The sequence below is a fragment of the Barbus barbus genome (assembly GCF_936440315.1).
Source record: "Barbus barbus genome assembly, chromosome: 32".
NCBI classification, from domain to species: domain Eukaryota; kingdom Metazoa; phylum Chordata; class Actinopteri; order Cypriniformes; family Cyprinidae; genus Barbus; species Barbus barbus.
The window spans coordinates 4235512-4255922 of record NC_136760.1 but is presented as its reverse complement, the minus strand read 5'-3'; the positions used below and the strand labels follow the sequence as shown (position 1 = coordinate 4255922).

At 34.8% G+C, this 20411-nt stretch overlaps 1 protein-coding gene across 4 annotated transcripts in view; it reads left to right on the top strand.

Annotated features, from left to right (window-relative positions):
• Nucleotides 1–19317, top strand: part of LOC306852633 (phosphatidylcholine:ceramide cholinephosphotransferase 1-like) — a 34151-nt gene extending 14834 nt beyond the window's left edge. Inside the window, exons 1-6 of one of the 4 annotated variants that reach the window (XM_079389628.1) lie at nucleotides 9281–9797; nucleotides 10769–11568; nucleotides 13009–13126; nucleotides 16351–16504; nucleotides 17250–17416; nucleotides 17507–19317. In XM_079389628.1, the coding sequence (XP_079245754.1) occupies nucleotides 10955–11568; nucleotides 13009–13126; nucleotides 16351–16504; nucleotides 17250–17416; nucleotides 17507–17680 (1227 nt within the window). In that variant the 5' untranslated portion in view covers nucleotides 9281–9797; nucleotides 10769–10954 and the 3' untranslated portion in view covers nucleotides 17681–19317. Of the gene's footprint in view, nucleotides 1–9280; nucleotides 9798–10577; nucleotides 11569–13008; nucleotides 13127–16350; nucleotides 16505–17249; nucleotides 17417–17506 lie in introns of those variants that run through there. The other 3 variants (XM_079389629.1, XM_079389627.1, XM_079389630.1) reach the window with 3 other exon arrangements.
• Nucleotides 19318–20411: the final 1094 nt, after the last annotated feature.

The following is a 20411-nucleotide window of genomic DNA, read 5'->3' as shown; positions in this document are numbered from 1 at the left end:
CTATATAAATAAACTTGCCTTGCCTTCATCAGTGTCTGTTTACAGCTTACCATTACTGAGAGTATTGTTTACTACCTACTATTTTCTTTAACAACAATTTATAACAGTAGATATTTTTGAAGATTTTGGTAGCCTGATTACAAAATGAGACAAAGATTTGCCAAAAAATCTTTTTTGACCCCCAGTCTATCTGTCACACTGGAAATGGAGGGTGAAGTTGGAGCACATTTTATTGTGAGTGACTATATTTGACACGGTGTGCTGTGTTGTCAGAATCAGAATCAGAATTAGCTTTATTGCCAGGTATGTTTGCACATACGAGGAATTTGGTTTAGTCACAGTAGCTCCACAGTGCGACAGAATGACAGCAATAGGACAGAACACAGATAGTAAAAAAAATATAATAATGTACAAATATACAAAAATGGACAATGTACCAAATAGCACAAACACAATATACAAAATAGACAATTCAGTATGTACTGGTATGTTAGGTGCAAATTTGAAATGTAATAAGTATGTGTGTAAAATAAAAATAAAAATAAAAAGTATGACAGTGTTGTGTGTCTCATGCTTATTGTTAAGAGTTCAAGTGTTCATGAGATGGATTGCCTGAGGGAAGAAACTGTTCCTGTGTCTGGTCGTTCTGGTGCTCAGAGCTCTGTAGCGTCGACCAGATGGTAACAGTTCAAAGAGGGAGTGTGCTGGATGTGAGGGGTCCAGAGTGATTTTACCAGCCCTTTTGCTCACTCTGGATAAGTACAGTCCTTGGAGAGTAGAAAGGGTTGTACCAATGATTCGCTCAGCAGTCCGGACTACTCTCCGTAGTCTTCTGAGGTCAGATTTGGTAGCTGAGTTGAACCAGATTCAATGATGGCAGAGTAGAACTGTTTCAGCAAGTCCTGTGGCAGGTTGAACTTCCTCAGCTGGCGAAGGAAGTACAACCTCTGCCGGGCCTTTTTCACAATAGTCCCAGGGAAAGCAAGAGCTGATAAAATGTAAAAAAAAAAAACCGCATTCGAAATCCACGCTGTCTGAGCTTCACAAGCGCGCCATTGTATGGGGTAAAATGAGGCTAAAGCTGCATGATTTTTTTTTTTTTGTAAAACCACTGAATGACACAGAAACTCACTACAGCACTTTTGTAAACATCTTTTTTGTATTAACGTTGGTTTTATATGATTTTGACAAAATAAAATTTTTTTTAAGAAAGGTTTAAAGGGATAGATCACCCAAAAATGAAAATTCTGACATTACTCACCCTAATGTTGTTCCAAACTCATAAGACCTTTGTTCATCTTCGGAAAACAAATTTAAATATTTGGATGAAATCCCAGAGCTTTCTGACTCTCCATCGACAGAAAGAATCCTACCATGTTCAAGGACCAAGAACATTGACAAAGTAGTGCATGTGACATCAGTGGTTCAACGGTAATTTTATGAAGTTTTAAAAAAATAACCGCAAATTTAACTGTGAAAGACTGTAAAAATGCAACAGTAAAAACCTGTTAAATGGTTAACGGTAAGTTCCCCTACTACATACGGTGAAAAACTGTATTGGACATTACATGTATTTTTACGGTAGCATGCCGTAGCATTAGCCGTAGGAAGTGGAAAAAGAACATATTTACAGTGAATAACCGTAAATTGACATTCCCAGAATTCCCTGCGTTACATATCAAATTTGACTTTTTTTTTTTTTTTGTAGAAATAACTGTTTCTTCTTAGTTTTTTTCTTATCAGTTATGTACACTAGGGTTGTATGTTACATCTAATGTTGTTAAATTAATGTTTATTGCATTATTCCAGTTTCATGTGTATTACCACGATGGTGTTTAGTGTTTGTGTGAATGACACTGTGCACCTTCTAGGCTATACATGTTAATATTTAAAAGCTGCTTGTGATGGGCTTTGATACATTGTGACTTTCTCATCACAACCTGCTTTTGGTGGTTATCAATGTATTACAAAGGTACAAAACAGATTTCAGTACTTCAATAGGTTGGTGTATTAACATTATATCAGTTAATGAAATTACTGTATTTAAATGTAAATTTAAGTTAAAACTGTAAAACCTTTTACGGTAAAATTCCAGCAACCACAGCTGCTGGCATTTTACCATATTTTTTTTTTTTTTTTTTTACGAGCATGCACCACAATGCATGCTCGTGGTGCTGCAGAGGTGGAACACGCATGCGCTTTGCCTTGTTTGCGTTCAGATAAAAGCACGCGAATGCATCGAGGTACTCTCCAAAATAATGCTAGGTGGAGAAGAATTGAAAATATCAAAATAATAACTGAAAATATCAGAAACTCTCTGGTCGACTTCACATTGCTTTCATAGGCAATTGTTTACTACCACATTCCAATTTACGATCGTTCTTGTAGCACGTGAAGGCAGCATCAGTGAAAACAGTCAGAGACAATGGTAGCTTTAGCAACATTAGCCTTGAAGAGTGCCAAGAACCTCTTTATAGGAAGGCAATTTGGAAAACAAAATATGACGCGCTTACTTTGTCTGGAGCTGACGTTCGCGCACGAAGCGTTGGTATTGATTAGGGATGTTAAAGACTGGGGCCTGGGTCTTGACGTCACACAGTCAAGAAGCTGTGAATGGCTTGATTTAAGAAAGGGGATAAAAAAAAAAACACTAGGTGGATTTTTATCATTATAGGGTAGATAATGTACACAGACTGCCAACACACATTTATGTTCAAACAACGTAAAATTGAATTTTGCATCCAGTGACCCCTTTAACCATAGTGTCCTCAACGACTCAGATGAAGGAAGTCTATGGAGACTCCTGTGTTCGTTTGAGCATCCCAAAATGCAACACTTGTTATGCCTCTTTGGTGATGATAAGCAGCTACGGCAAGAAAACAGTAATGGTGGACTGCTGCTTCTCACTCAGGGCTGTGTCTATGCTAATAGGGCAGAGAGCGTCACAAATGGGTGGATTTTCTTTCTATGATGACGTCAAGGTAGGGAGAAATCTGGAATCACTTGTTCTGAGAGACTGTTTATGATTTATTGGGATTAAAGGCAAAACGTAATTTTAAATATGTTTTAAGGTTAAAAGTCATACTTGTATCAGAAAGACTTATGAAAATGAATACTATTATTCATAAATATAAACATGCTCATCATAGATGCTGTTTTCAAATAATTGTATGTATTTGATTCAACTAAAAATTCTAAGTTCATCATACATGAACTTTTTTGTTGTTGTTTGAACACTGTATATGGTTACCTAGATTATTGTTTTGCATATAGTTAGATCACAGTTATAGTCATTGAGCAACTGAGCAGTTCTGTTCTGCAAAAAGCAATGCATACGGTTAATGTACAGCTTTACTCATAACAAGTTAATGTTCCAAAGAAGCACATGAGATTACATGACTTTGAGCAGGTGACTGGCTCTAATGATGATGGTTGTTATGGACTTAGTTTGTGCTGTTAGAACGACAATGCAATTCTTTCTAATAAAACTATAAATTCAAACCTAAAAACTTTTCTTTGATGTTATCATTTGTATTGGCAACTGAAATTTGGTTTGTGGTTTGGTTTGTACTCATAGTTTGTTTTCATCCTTGGGTTTGACCACAGATTGTTTGCTTGTTTAAATGGGTTACTCATTAGGAGTTTTAGAAATAATATCTGAAGGCCCTAGAAACTCCTCCCACAGTCCTAGACTATAGTTGGTTTCTTAGAGGTTGCAAAGCACTTAATGTAACTCGCGTGACATCTGCAGATACGTCTATTGACATGACTATAAAGACCGACTAAATCAGTCTTGTGCACTTTATTAAGTCATTTAGTTAGTGGTTGCATCTGTTGTTTGGCGTTAACTGTCACATTCTCAGCCTGGTTATCTTCACTTGTTTTTTTGTTATTTTATACCCCTCTGTGTGTGGAGGAGAGGCTTCTATATACGTGTCATTCAAAACAACATGTATGGAGCGATTTTTGTGCCAATATTTATCAAACAAATCCAGTGTTTTGCAAATAAACACAATCTGCTTTGCAAAGAAAAACTCGACTTTCAAACAAACGCAAAGTGATTTTCAAATACCAAACTCTTTGAGAGAAAATGCAGAGGTATGGACAAATATATGTATTGTGTGTTACAACTGTGAGACTCATTTGCCTTTTTATGAGGAAACTTAGCTTGATTTTCTCACAAATGCGACAGGCTGATTTTCTCACAAATGCGACAGGCTGATTTTCTCACAAATGCGACAGGCTGATTTTCTCACAAATGCGACAGGCTGATTTTCTCACATGTGCAATTGAGCAACTTTCTTTTCCAAAAACAGCAGATGGCGCTGTTGGTCAATTTACGCTCGTCTCCCGAGACCTGAAACACCTCTTTACCTTTTCAGACCAATATGAGTGGGGAACAGGTGAGTTTCTGTCTTACTAGATCTATAATTAACTATTTAGATGTTTTCACAAAGTGACCCAACTACAGTGTCAGTGAAATTCACAACAAGTGCTGTAAAGTTGTTAAAGTTGTTAAGATTTCCAACCATTAGGCCACTTGGGGGAAGTCGTGGCCTAATGGTTGGAGAGTTGGACTCGTAATCGAAAGGTTGCGGGTTCGAGTCTCGGGCCGGCAGGGATTGTAGGTGGGGGGAGTGAATGTCCAGTGCTCTCTCCACCCTCAATACCACGACTGAGGTGCCCTTGAGCAAGGCACCGAACCCCCAACTGCTCCCCGGGCGCTGCAGCATGGCTGCCCACTGCTCCGGGTGTGTGTTCACGGTGTGTGTGTGTGTGTGTGTGTGTGTGCATTTGTTCACTACTCACTGCTGTGTGTGTGCACTTGGATGGGTTAAACGCAGAGCACCAATTTCGAGTATGGGTCACCATACTTGACAATACGTCACGACTTTTTTTAACATGATGGATTAGTTCAAAAATCAGGAGTGACATGGCTAAACATTTAACTAGGCTGTCTTTCCCTATAAAATCTGATCCAATCTCCGTACCTCTTATCCTCTGTTGGATCGCGGGATATAGAATATACATATATATTGATATATATTGATACAATTGTTTAACATTCAAAACGATGCAAATGTATAATAGATAACAACAATATTGTGTACGAAAAATGAAAGCTTAGACAATTTAATTTAGTATCAAATATAGTAATATCACCCAAGAGGTCATTAATTATTAATAAAAAAAATGAAAACAAATCACATTATTTAGTGCAATATCTAAAACTTTTTTTTTTTTTTTTAAATGATGTGTGCAATCATTTGTTTAAAATAATTACGTATTTTTTAGCTTAGCAAAATGATGAATATTTATTTTCTGGTGTCACTCTTGTCCTGTCAATTGGGGAGAAGGATCAAGTGATAGGATCACGCTGATATAATACTAAATTCATCATTTTAATAACCAGTGGTTTAATAAACAGCGTGCTACGCGGGTGAAGACACACTCTGGACAGCGAGGACTCTTCTAGGAGTGACTCAGATGACCAACGTTTGCATTTTAAAGGCGGTAGCCTTTTATTCTTAAATTCAGGAGTTAAAATGTTGCTCGGCCATATATAAAAAGCTACATAATTTTAGTTGAATTTTTCCAAACAGGCTATTGTCAGAATAAAATCTGCTGGTATATTGGTTGAAATATGAAATATCTCCTTACAGGCCACTTTTAGTTTTAAATGTTGTACAAGGCATGTATATTACTATATAATAAACTATGTTGTCCCTTATGAAAATTCAAATTGTTTTTACTATTGTAAAAGTGTGGTAACCATGTTTTTTTTGCAGGTTACCATTTCAATATAGGCAGCTTTACTACAAATACCATGGTATTTATTTAGTAAAACCATGGCTAATTTTCGTAAGGGATATTAATGTTTAGATTATATTTTGGTACATTTATATAGCTGAATCACAATAAAGCTCACCTGAACTTAAACTAGTTTGATTATAGTAGCCTATTTGTATAATTAGATTAGCCTACTCCTTTCAGTAGGTTGTCTATGTGTAGTTTTATACTTGTTTAAACTTTTACCGCAGAGGTAGCTACAGCATTTCTCTCCACTGTAGGCCATGTTTCAACATATATACTGTAGAAGAAAGACAATAAATCTTACTTGACCTAACGTAAAAATAAAATTCAAAATGCTTTCATTTTTGGTACACAATATTGTCGCTATCCACTATAGATTTGCATTTTACATTTACATTTATGCATTTAGCAGACGCTTTTATCCAAAGCGACTTACATTGCATTCAAGTTACAGTTTTTACATTTTTTTTTTTTTTACCATCTCTTGTTTGGTATATTGTGTCACGATATATTGTTATACCCTTGCATTGTTTTGAATGTTGAACAATTGTATCAATATATATGTATATTCTATATCCCGCGATCCAACAGAGGACAAGAGGTACGGAGAATGGATCAGTTTTTATAGGGAAAGACAGCCTAGTTAAATGTTTAGCCAGGTCACCTCTGATTTTTGAACTAATCAATCATGTTAACAACTTTACAGCACTTATTGTGGATTTCACTGACACTGTAGTAGGGTCGCTTTGTGAAAACATCTAAATGCTTAATTATAGATCTAGTAAGACAGAAACTCACCTGTTAAAATTGAAACAATGTTACATCCTTGAACATGGAAAGCAATATAACTTACAAAGAAATTAACTGAGCCAAGTTTAATTAGATTTCCCAAGAAAGATAAATATACCCGCTCTGCACTTTGCTCTTTTTTTGACCAGTAAAATGAGCCAATAAGTGCTTGTAAAGCCTAGGGCTGAAACAATTAGTTTAAATATTATTGACAATGCCAACAATAGACAAAATTGTTGAAAAATATTTCTGTTGTCAAATAGTTGCACTTATGAGGCGTGCACACGAAACTGAATCAGTAAATGTATATTGCAAAACAAACACACAATAAAAATGACAACAAGAGAAAACAGAAGTTAAGAAAGAATCTGATAGTATCGATGTTTGCATAAGCTCTGCAGTTGGCACTCCATTAAAGTCATGTCACGATTACACTGTATGCAATAGATTGCTTTAACCCTTGTGCACCCTTATGGACATTTTTGTCCATTTTTTTTTTTTTTGATAATTTTGTCTGTGTTAATGCTAATTGCATAAATTTTGGCTCAGGTGTGTATTTTTATTGGAATTTTAATATTCCATTTCCTTTAATAAATCTATTTTACACTAAGTACACAAAATTGTTACACTCAGCACCTTTTGGACAAAAATGTCCCCATTGAAACCCATTAAAACTGCTGTTTTTAATCGCAGTGCCGTTTAACTGTAAAATGATGCAATTGTTGTTAATAGGCTTTCATTCTGTTGGCAAGGCTTGGTGGTGCCATTTTTTCAGGTTTGGTCTATAAAGGGTCTATAAAGCAAATACTCGCTTTATTCCTGTTTTCTGCTTCTGCGTATTATAGAGCCAATTGGATAAATAATGCAGCTATAATTGTGTGGGTGTGTTGGTATAGATGTCAGAGTGTGGTTTGTATGTGTGTCATAAAAAAAATTGAGTGTGTTCTTGTAAAAATTGAGAGAGAGAAACTCTACTGCAAATCACAAATCCAAGTACTGTGTGTGCACCAGCAGAGTTTTGCTGGCATCTAATGGGAAAAATGTGGTACTGCGCCCAAACAAAATTTTACTGAAAGCTCATTTTTTGAGATATCAACCACAAATTTGGAACACAACTTGCTTTGATTTTCTAGCAGGTTTAGAGTTCAACATGTTTCATATATAAAATATTCATAAAATAACATATAAAATATTCTTCATAAATCATTTTCATAAACTTAAACCTGTATAACTTTTTTTTTTGGTTTCACTTTTTAAACTTTTGTTTACTTCAACAATAATCTGCCATGGGTCTTCTTTAAAAAAAAAATTTGACATGGACATTTGTCCACTATGGACCTAAGTGTAACTTTTATTTTATTGATGCACAGGGTTAAAACGCACTTGTTTTTAAGCTTTACAGTATTAAACATGAAAAAAACAGTATCAGTGTCACAAGTTATTATAACTTGTTTTTCTGCTCTATTTGTATATGAATATGTATAGAACATAACTCAGTATTTTAATGAATTGCAAAAGCTAAATAATAAGCCTAATGATCAATCTGCCAAAATTATCAACAGTTTGTCAATTAATCATTCAAATAATTATTAGATTAACTCATCAAAATAATTATAATCCCCTATAGCAGCTCTAATAAATCCCCTGCGAAAAAAAGGCTGAGGGTGAGATGTGAGTAATGAATTGGGAAAGAGAAATTAATGATTCAGTGATCAAATTGTAAGACAGAATACAAAGACAATTTTTACTTAATCCAATTTTATGGGCTGACATACCCCTCATGTTTCCATATTTAGTTGCTAAGTTGTTATTTATTTTGTAAAAAAAAAAGGTTTGTACTCAATTCTTGTCCCTCTATCCACACTTTTTTGTTTTTTTCAGCCACCACCAGTAGTATCCTGTAACTGCGGTGTGTGGTTGTCACGCTCACCAGTGCAGCTTTAATATCTCTTAACATTTTCATGTTCTTTCAAACAACGTTCTTTGCTACAACTTGTTTTAAAGTTATCAGTATTGCATAACTCAAATGTTTTATGCTCAACATATACATTAACACAAATGTATAGATTAATACCCCCCCCCCCCCCAGGCCATATTTTACTACAGTCAGTAGTAAACCATAGTGAAACAAGATAATGTATGACAAAAAGATTGCTACAGTCTAATATAGAGTTTAACAAAAAATATGCTCTATATGCTATGACCAATCAGAATGAAAAATTCTGAGTAGCGGAGTAATAAAAGAGGTGATAAAGCTATAATTGTCTTAATGTGTTGATCTTACTCGGCTTGATTAGTGATTTCATATTCGGTTGCTTGTAGGCGTGAAAAATGACACGGGAAACCACAGTTACACTCTGATATAATTTTTGCATATGAGCTTTATTCATTTTATTTTAATTTGATTTGAATTGCATAATCATTTGCACTTCTCTTTACCCCTAATCTTATCATATGTTTATACTGCTGTTTTCTCCAAAATGGGGAAGGGTTTTTCATGGCTGTAACAACTTCTGTGTAGTATAGCTCGCAGTCAGCAACAAGTTGTTACAGGAAGCGAGGCTCTTGCAAGTGTATGCCGTTGTAGAAATAAAGACCCCTCCCATTATTTCTTGTGTACATTTCAAACAGACTGTTGTTATTTTTAAACTAATGAAAAAGCTTGAAGACCCTTTTCATAGAAACTTAGGGTAGGTTTTTTTGACTCAACTTGAACACTTTGGCAACTGCATAGCAACATGCCCTGGAGTTTTACTTGGGCAAGCACTAGATAGAGTTTTGGTAAAGTTTTTCACAGGCTCAAAACGATCTTTATGTAGGGGTAACCAGTGAACTCCTGGCAGACATCCTCACTAATGCAAACCAGATGTTGTACGTGATAGATAGTTCCTTTCTCCCTACTGCTGTAATGTAAACAGTCCTGCCACACCCATGGAAACTCTCAAGAGCTCCTGGAATTCTTGCAGTCAGACGATGCATGTGGTCCTGATCAGTGTGTTTCTGCTCCAGCTCGCAGACGTTCGGAGAACTAAATGTGCTTCTTTCTGTAAATACACCAAGATTAAATATAGCAGGCGGTTCTAGCGGTTCACTGTTGACTCTATGGCTCCGATGTTGTGTAGTTTGGAAAAGTTTCTTTTAAGGAGTTTCTGCTGTGACTGGAAATTATGCTAAACTCTGAAGGAAACTCGTGAGTACGTTACACGTGCTTTTTAACCATTGTGTGTTTTTGTCATATCGCGTATACCTCTGTTTGAACTGTTTTCATGCATTTGCTATCATATACCTGTAAAAACTAGTCAAAACATTTATTTCTCATCTTCAAGATATTTAAGGTCTAAAGCTTTATTCTCAAATGCTTTAAATTAAGTTTTGCAGATTTAAAAAAAAAATGTATTTAGCAGATATTCATTGAAAACTGTATACTAGTTCATTTCTAATGCTAGATTCTAAAGATTTATTTTTAAATGCTTGAAATTAGTTTTGTAGATTTAATAAAGTATGGCTAAATATGAATTTCTTTACAAAATGAATATGGTCACACTTTGCTTTAAAGTCCAATTCTCGCTATTAACAAACCATTAACTATTTTGCCTCAATAAACTAGTTTGCTGCTTATTAATAGGTAGTTGTCAAGTTTGAAATGTAGAATACAGTTATGCAGAATGTGTGTTTTATTAGTGCCTATCAGCCAATATGTTAATAATAAGCAACTAGTTTACAGTGCGAATTGGTCCCTATACTAAAGTGTATTTTTAAGAAAATAAAATGCACACATTTTTAATAAATATAATTGTAAAGCACGGTGAACTAAAGCTAAAATCCTGTTACTTGAATTAAATGTTACATAAAATAAGAGATAAAAAAGGTAAACTTATTTTATTTCATGTAGTTAACAAACTAATTAAAATTATTAAAAACTATACAGATATTTAAAAATAATAACAACTAATAGAAGTTGCAACAACTTTAATTAAAATGAACATGAAAGCATAAAATATAAACAAAATCAAATTTAAAACATTAACACAATCTATTATAGTGTCTCAACCATAAATTAAATTAATCTTAAATTGTGTGCGTACATGCTTTGTATGCCTTTGAAAACAGAATGTAGAGTGCTTTCTGAGTAATGCACTTTTGTCTTTTGTGTTACGGGTTACAGGATAGACATCTATGAAGAGGCTGTAGTTGTGCGTCATATTTGAATTAAACGTCTGGAAATTGTGAGCCGTTCCTCCCCAACGCCCTTCACATGTCATGATCATGGTCAGATAAGGACTTCGTGTTTCATAGCAGTGTGTGCCTATGTCGGATTCTCCATTACATTTCTACAAGCTCAAGGGCTGATATGAATAAAGTAGCATCGTGGTCAGAAGAGGAGGTCTCGCTCTGGCTGACTGATCAGGGCCTGCAGGAATACTTAGAACCATTACGAAACTACGATGGACCGGCTTTGTTAAGTCTTACGACGGATGACTTCAAGAGGTCACCCCTCTCCAGGGTCACGTCAGACGGTGGTCGTCTGCTCCTGGAAAAGATTGAGACTCTTAAGATCGAGCATCATATTGATGTCCACAAGAACGGACATGCCAATGGGCACATGGAGTTGAATCATAATGGGAATGCTGAGAGTGCCGGAAAGGCTCACCGGAATGGCATAGTGAATGGCTTCCACAAGGAACTGGTGCAGATTCCCATTCCAGAGCTATCTTCTCCGCAGTTCCCTCCTGAGTGGGGAAAGACCGCCGTGGCTCTTATCTATGCCTTATGCTGCTTCGTCTTGACCACCGTCATTATTTCTGTGGTCCATGAACGTGTGCCTCCTAAGGAGGCATCTCCACCGCTCCCTGACAAGTTCTTTGACTTTTTTGATCGAGTGGAGTGGGCTTTCACTATATGCGAGATCAACGGAATGATTCTGATGGTCTTGTGGATTATACAGCTGAGTCTCTTAAAACATAAGTGAGTTTTCTAAGTAGCACACACTGTGTATGTGAATCATTTGAGAGTCTTGCATGAATCCTGTTTGTAGGTGATTCTCATAAATCCTATAATGTCCCAGGCATATTTTGCCACAAATTCAAAAGAAATACATAAGTTAATGTGCTTAAAGACAGCAAGGAGAATTTTTAGACTTTGACATTATTTTCATGACAGTTAAGCATTTTAACTTAAATGAGAATAATATTTTATTGCATTACAGTAATAAGTTGTGCTTAATTGTCACAGAATATTATTAAAATAATATATTATTCATGAAATTCAATAGTAATCAGAAGAAAATATCATTATTTTTTTGCATTGTAGTAATGACAATAGTTTATTGTATTACAGTAATAAGTTGTGCTTCTGTCAAAGAAAATGATTAAAATAATATATTATTCATGAAATTCAATCAGAAGAAAATATAATTTATTTTTTGCATTATAGTAATGAGAATAATATTTATTGCATTACAGTAAAGCAAAAAATGTAAACTATGTTCTTCTGATTACTGTTATAGGAATAATGTATTATTTAAATTATATTTTTGTTACAGTTAAGTACAATTTTCACTAAAATATTATGGTAATGCAAAAAAAGATTTTCTTCTGATTACTGTTTCATGAATAACATTAAATATTTTTATTACAGTAAAGTACAATTTTCACTAAAATGATTATTAATCCAAGGAAATATCATTACTGTAATTAAAAAAATAATAGTTTTTTATAATGTTTTGTAAATAAAATATTGTTTAAATTATATTTTCATAATTAACTACAATTTTCACTTAAATGATCATTACCGCAATGAAAGGAAATATTGTATTTGTTACTGTAATGCAAAAAAATTCAATTAAATTTAAAATTAATTTAAAAATGTAATTATATTTACTATATTTAATTATATTAAATAATATTTTAATGTTAATTAAGCACAATTTTACTTTTTACCGTAATGCAAGACAGTATTATTCTCATTACTGTAATGCAGGAAAAATGTTGATCTCATTGCTTTAATATGAAATAAATATGAATAAAATATTATTTAAATGACGCTTGAGCATAATTTTACCTAATTTTTCATTACCATAATGCAAAAACGTATTCTCATTATTATAATACAATTTTTTTTTTTTTTTTTATAAATATCGATAAAGAATTTTTGTATTTCCCTGTATGAATCATCGTTGAGAATCATCATGTAAAATGCCTGGATGTCACATTATGGTAATGAGAATTTGGCAGGAAAATGTGCGTAACTGTCGTGACTGTACCTTCAAAATTCAAAACCTTAAAGAATAGACCAAGTCTAATTACTTACGTCTGTTAATTTTAGGGTGAAATGTAAAATGTGACTGGCTTGGACATGCGCTCTGGTAGTACTGTGGTTAAAATATTTAACATCTTCCTTTCACAGATCAATTGTAGGTCGACGCTTCTTTTTCATAGTTGGGACGCTCTACCTCTACAGGTGCATCACCATGTACATTACTACTCTTCCAGTGCCTGGCATGCACTTCAAATGCTCTCCTAAGGTAAAAACAACAAAATCTCACTTTCTTTTCCCATTTCCATATTGTTTTATAGCATTGTTAAAACTCATAATCAGCACAACTAATTTTGCAATGTTCGACATATAGGCTTGTTGGCCGGTTTAAAGCAATAGTTCACCCAAAATATTTAGAATATTAGAATATAAGGAGATAGCGACTCCCTTTAAAGCTGTAAAAATAGAAGTGTCATTAAAAACTTGTTCGTGATTCGCATGTTCAGGCATAGACTATGTAATTGTCCTGGCTCCTTTTAATGATCGTTACTGTACTTGTATAATGTTTAATTTTTGGGAAAGATTACAGAATGTTATTTGTTCATATGTGATGAGTTGTTGGAAGTGTAGTGTAACAGGATAGTTGAGGTGACCATGTATGTTTTGAGCAGTTGATGTGAAGTATTTGTGAATGTTCTATAAATGTCCTCAGTGCAGAGGTCACAAAGGGACATATTTCACATTGCACGGAGAAGCTGTTCATGGAAAATGTGCTATTTTCATTTGTTTTTCCTTCTATATGCTCTGGCAAAGCATTTATATTGAGGAAGACACGGGGGGGATAGAGTGTCAGAAAGACTGTATTTAATTTTAAATTTTTTTTTTACTCAATTTTTAATTTGCATTACTTTTATGGGATCTGCCAACTCCATCTCATGAGAAAAAGTAACTCTAAAATTTTATAAAATGGTAATTTCATATGAATTTGTGTGGTGGGATTCATATGGAAATGTATGTTTGTTTGGTTTTTTGTTTTTTTTTTGGGGGGGGGGGGGGTGTTAAGGAAAAAACATAAGCATGGAGGTCCACCCCTAAACCTAACTCTAAACCCAAATATTATTTTTCTAATTACTGTTATATGAATAATATGTTCATTTTTATGATCATTTCACTAGGACAATTTCAGCACGATTTCACCAAAATTATTGTTAATCCAACAAAATATTATTCTCATTACTCTAATGGAAAAATGTTAATGATATTTTCTTATATTTACTGATTTTATGAATAAAATATTGTTCAAATAATATTTTCATAACAATTAAGCACAAGTTTTGCTTATGATCATTACCGTCTTGCAAGACCATATTATTCTCATTACTGTAAAAAATTTGAATTAATCGAATGATATTATGTTCTCTTTGCTTTAACGTGAACCAAATATTGTTTAAATAATATTTTTAGGGTTGTGAACATGTCTGCAAAGTTGCTTATGAAATTTCTATTAAGATCGTGATGCTAGCAAGTCCGTTTGATCTGCAAATTTCATGGTTTAAGACAGAAAAAAAAAATGAGATCAGTTTCTTTTTACATTTTAGATTTACGCTTTTAGATTAAATGTACACTGTGTTGACAGCATACGTTTTTAGAATTCCGTACATGTGATATTTGCTGGTAATCAAAACCCTACCTTTAAGTCCAAATCAATCAATCAACAAACAATTAAATGCATAAAACATTTATTCCCATTAAATGAAAAAAAAGTTTAAAAATCAGACTAGTAATTTTTGACATGTACTGTGTTAAAAGTATTATTAGTTTTTACCTGATTAGTTTACTTATTTTATTATTTTTATTTATTTATTTTTGAACATTATAATTGTACCCAGAATTAACATCATGCAAGGGTTGATTAAAATATGCAAAGTATTTACGTCTTTTTTTAAAGTCTCGCCACACAAATAGAGATTGGGTCTATTTTCCTGTTTTTAACCTTGAAATTTGCTGTTCAGATTGTTTATGATCCTAAATGATATAATCCTATGATCCTAAATGATATGATCCTCATAAATCCGCAGTGGGCTCAGATTGGTTAGCTGGCCCAGTGTGTTGTGATTCGCTCAGAAACATCACGCCCCTCACATCAGTGGCATGTGCCCTGGTTGTATTCTAAACAATGGTGTTGTCAATATTGCTTATCAATTTGAGCCCGTATGAGACCCAGCGAATATTAGTGAAGAGGATGTTTATTGCTAGTATTGCTCGCTACAACAACAACCACGTACACATGTTTAACGCTTCTCATAGCTATGTGAAAAATATCTGTCTATACACATAAATTGTATAATTGGAACACAGTTCATTGAAGGAGCTGATGAGCTGATGATCTGAATCAGATGAGAGCGAGAGATGCAGAGCAGGGGGACGCAAGGAACAGGATTAAGAACTGCTTCTTTAAAACATTGATTTTGAAACTTGTGAATTAATTAGAATCTTTAGAAGACAAAATCGTGATTCATATAAATAGATTTTTTTCGTGCACCCCTAGTTTTGACGCCATGGCAACAACTCTTCCTCTTCTCTAAAGCTCCCTTTGTTGCATGTTCCTGCGGGTGGGGTTTGTGTAAATTTCAGGGTTTGTGATGTCACCAACCCGGAAAGTATCTCGTTGTAGTCCCTACCAGCCATAACTGTAGGCATTAAATTGCCATAATTTTGAAAGACAATATCTCCGAACTTTCAGCGTCATAACTTTGCAAATATTGTTTATGCTCAAACAGTAACATTACACACTAACTAACCTTAAAACAGTGACATCAAAATCAACTACCCATTTAACTGAAAATTGTGTTGCGTAATTTAAGGTTTAAATAAGAAAATAAAGGAAGTAAATGTCAAATAGTGGAATCTTTTGAAAATGTGTAATTTTCTTCATAGAAAAAAAATAAGGAACTATTTTCCCCATCAGTGGCCCTCTTTCTGGACAAAATCTGCACGTACCGGAAAAATGAGTAAAATTATTGTGAAATTAAATGATTGTTTAGAGAGTAACTTCTCTAGTGTTACCATGCCGACAGTCCACTGTTGATCATTTCACAACTCTCTGTGTGTGTGTGTGTGTGTTCGCGTGTGTGTGTGAGAGAGAGAGAGAGAGACTCAATATGGTCGATGAGATGCAAGGCAGGAAATCCACACCACGGGACCTGCAGGAAACACTTATTATCAAGCCCAGCAACTCTTTCACTCTTGTTAGAACCTGTTTTCCTGTTGAACGCAGTTGCTGTAAGAAAGCCCAGACAAAAACACCAAGAACTTTGTTTTCTGGGAGCCATTTTTTGCTTTTATGTTGAGTCTCAAAGGGCTTATTTGCTGTCAACATGAACACATGCTGAGTTTGTAGAAACAAAATGGAACAAGCAGAGTATGAAAACAGGTTTCAAGGAATTCTAGGAGAATGTCATGATGCTAATGCTTGTTCGTTGTTTCTGGCAGCTGTATGGTGACTGGGAATCTCAGATGCGGCGGGTGATGAAAATGATTGCAGGAGGAGGTCTGAGCATCACGGGTTCTCATAACATGTGTGGAGACTACTTGTACAGCGGCCACACGGTCATGCTCACCCTCACTTATCTCTTCATGAAGGAATGTGAGTAACTCACACTGACTTGAGACAACACCGTCTCCTAGTGGACAGTTGAAGCACAAGTGTTGGTTTATTATATTTCCTCACAGATGAGTGATTATACAAATATAGTGTAGTTTTTATTGTTACTGCATTATTACGAGAAACAGGAAACACGCTGTGATGCAAGAAAAAAATTAAGTCTGCACCAATAGCCTTGTGGTTAGTGTGCCGACATATAGCGCAACTGTGCTCGTGGCGACCCGAGTTTGAATCCCGTCTTGAGGTCCTTTGCCCATCCCCTCTCTCCACCCAATGCTTTCCTGTCTACTCTCTACTGTACTGTCCATTAAAGGCATAAAAGCCCATAAATATAACGTAAAAAAAGACTCAAAGGAAATTTTAATATATCATGTGAAATTTATAAGAACATATAATTTGAGAATTATGTGTATGTGTATTAATTCCATTGAGATTTTAATGTCTTTGAACTTGTATACTGTAGAAATCATGAAACCTACATATTCCTTTTCTAACAAAACAACATAAATATTACTCTAGAATGTTTTCAGACAAAATATATTCATTTTATTTGCGTCAAGTTACAGGCTTATTGGCACAGTGGTTAACCATAAAAATTAAAAATGGCACTTCATGCCCAAAAGGTTGCCAACCCTTGCCTTATTTCTTGCCTCATTTCACTGGTTGTGTATTTAGGTAGACTCACAATTCTACGTTATAAGACCCCTGATTTTCTTGCTCCTCACAGATTCTCCTAGAAGGTTCTGGTGGTACCACTGGGGCTGCTGGGCTCTTTGTGCAATAGGAGTGTTTTGCATCCTTCTTGCTCATGACCACTACACGATTGATGTTGTTGTGGCCTACTTCATCACCACACGTCTCTTCTGGTGGTATCACACAATGGCCAACCAACAAGTACGCCACACATGCTAAAATTTCCATTCAGATTTCCGCGTCAACCCATTTATGGTTTCTTTTAACTTTCTACATCTGTATCTTTTCTAGGCTCTCAAAGTGACATCCCAGACCAACTTTATCACCCATGTATGGTGGTACCGATTTTTCCGGTACCTGGAAAACAATGTTCCCGCCGTCGTCCCCCGCAGCTACCAGAAGCCCTTCTCATGGCGATCGCTGCATTGGGGCCACATGAAGTACACACGGATAGACTCCGATTGACTAATGTGCAAGTGCTATATTTGGAAGTCGGTCTCAAATATGTGCCCAAAATGCCGAAACAAGCCTGACGTTGTAGTGGATCCCTTTAATTAACAAAACCAGTCATCCAAAGTATCTCATTCCTCTGTGACGTCCTCACAGGATTGGTTTTGGATGTAAAACTTAGCACATATAGGGCTGAGAACAATCATGGCTTTAGGAGAAACCAATGTTGGTGATTTTCTGTTATTGGGCTTGCATTGGCCCGTAGCATAATCCTGCATTGCAGCAACAAAAAGAAACTAAATGCCAAGTTATTTATTTGTATCTTCAGTATCTTTGCCCCTGTTTACAAGCACAAAGCCATCTTTTCAAGCTGTTTTTTGTTAACTCAAGTAAGCAATTTGACAAAATATAAATAGTGCATTTTTCTGTTTGGAAGGAACAAGAATCAGTTTTGTACAGCCTTACATTTTTCTAGTCGCCTGTTAAACACCACATGCTGTCAGAGTAGGTTTATGAATATATTTTTAATTTTTTGAACTAATTCTTTACTTTGAGAGCTACAGAAGATGTTTATCGTTTGGATAATCTAATGTTCCTCAGTGCCTTAATCTTTCATTGCGATCAGTGGTCTTGACAGTCAACTGTCGCAATGTTTTTATGTTTGTTCAAAGACCATTTCAGTTTTGAACCACGTATGCTTGAAACAGAACTCACCTCGTCGCTCGAATGTAACAATACTGTTCGTTTTGAAAGTGTACTTCCATGACCGTGTCAGCAAAGCTAATTCCGTTGTCCATAACCATTTCTCCGATGTTGTTTTGGGATTGTATTTATTTATGTATTTGTCTCTGGAATCTTTTTTTTTTTTTTTTTGCCACGTTGTTTGTCTGTCAGACAGCTGGTGCTTTATGGCTCTGACTGAAATCCAGGTCTCTGGAGTATTCAGTTCTGGGTTTGACTGACAAGATGATGTGAACCAATCCATCCTTTCCATGAGCCAGAACAGATGATCTCCGTTGACCATCTAATACAACAAGCTGCTATATTGTGATGTAATATTAGGAGGTGTTCGTCCATTGACAAACAAATAAATTACAAAAAATCAGCACAAATCAGCTTTGCTTCATTATCTGATTCTTTTTAGTGACAGTCCGAATTATCAGTATTTGTCATGATATAAACATACGTTTTAAAAATTTAAAGGCAATAATTTAAATTATTTTGGTAGACCAATACCGTATATCAATTGTTTTATTTATACTTTATTTTAACGTGTCTTTGTTACAGTGTAATTATACATTTACGTACAGTGTATTATACATATTTTAGGGTTTGGTTTAGAGGTAGTTGCATGTAATTATGCATAATTTATTGCTTTAGTAAGCAGTGTTGCAGGTAACGCATTACATGTAGCACAAGTTACGTAATCAGATTACTTTTTCCAAGTAACTAGGAATGTAACATGCTACTTTTTAATTTACAAGAAAATATCAGAGTTATTTTTCAAGTAAGTAACGCCAGTTACTTTGTTGTCCCATTTATTAAGTGCAGAGATGTTGTGTGCCCTGTGTGATCATGATGTTACTGTAGTTCTAGACTAAATGTCAACATTTACTCATCTCACTTGCACAAAAACGGATTCAGTATTCCACAAAATGAATAATAAAATAAAAAATAATTAAATGTCAATGCAAAAATCCTTTATGTATCGTGTGTGTCTGTGTGTGTGTGTGTGTGTGTGTGTGTGTGCATGTTTAGGTGGTTTATGATGACACATATTTGTATAATGACATGGGTATAACAGAGGTATTACAATATGAAGGTGGTTTATGAGGACACTGCCTATGTCCCCGTAATTCAAAAGGCTTTAAAAACATACTAAATGGCGTTTTTTTGAAAATCTAAAAATGCAAACAGTCTCCTGTGAGGGCTAAGTTTAGGTGTAGGGTTGGTTTAGGGCAATAGCACACACAGTTTGTTCAGTATAAAAACCATTACGCCTATGGAGAGTCCCCATAAACCACAAAAACCAACATGTGTGCGTGTGTGTGTGTGTGTGTGTGTGTTGAACTCTCTTGAATTTTTTTTTTTTTTGGTGCAAAAGGCTTTTACATTTGACAAAAATATTTTTTTATATATTAAAAGCAAGCAACCCCAATGCCACATAAGTAAAAAAATAAAAATAAATTAACAATGCATTACTTTCCATAGAAAGTAACTACGTACTGAAATTAGTTACATTTTTAGGGGGTATACACATGATGGAAAAAAGCCTAGCTTAACACAGGACAAGAAAAATCTATTATTGATATTTATTCATAACTACACCATTTTACCCACAGCAATAATACATTTTATTTGCTGCCTGCCTGCATCCCACTTTGAACCTTCTAGATTTAAGTATTTCATAACTTGGAAAAAATCAAAGCATTCAGCCTCTTTTTGTACTGCATACATGTATCACAATAGTTTTTTTGTTTGTTTTTTTAAATACATTTACTCTTAACATTTGCATTTATTTTGTTACATTTATTATTAACTGAAAATTCTCTCTGTGGTTAAAATTACCATCTTGATATGGTCTGCTGTATCTCAAATGTTATGCAACTAATCTAATCTAATCTGAGTTTGGTTTCAAACGGTCAACATGAAATATGGCTATAAACAGTGCAGAGAATATTACCTTTGTCCTTGTGCAGTATACACTATAATTGTTCACTTGTTCCACACTTGATTTGCTTGTTTC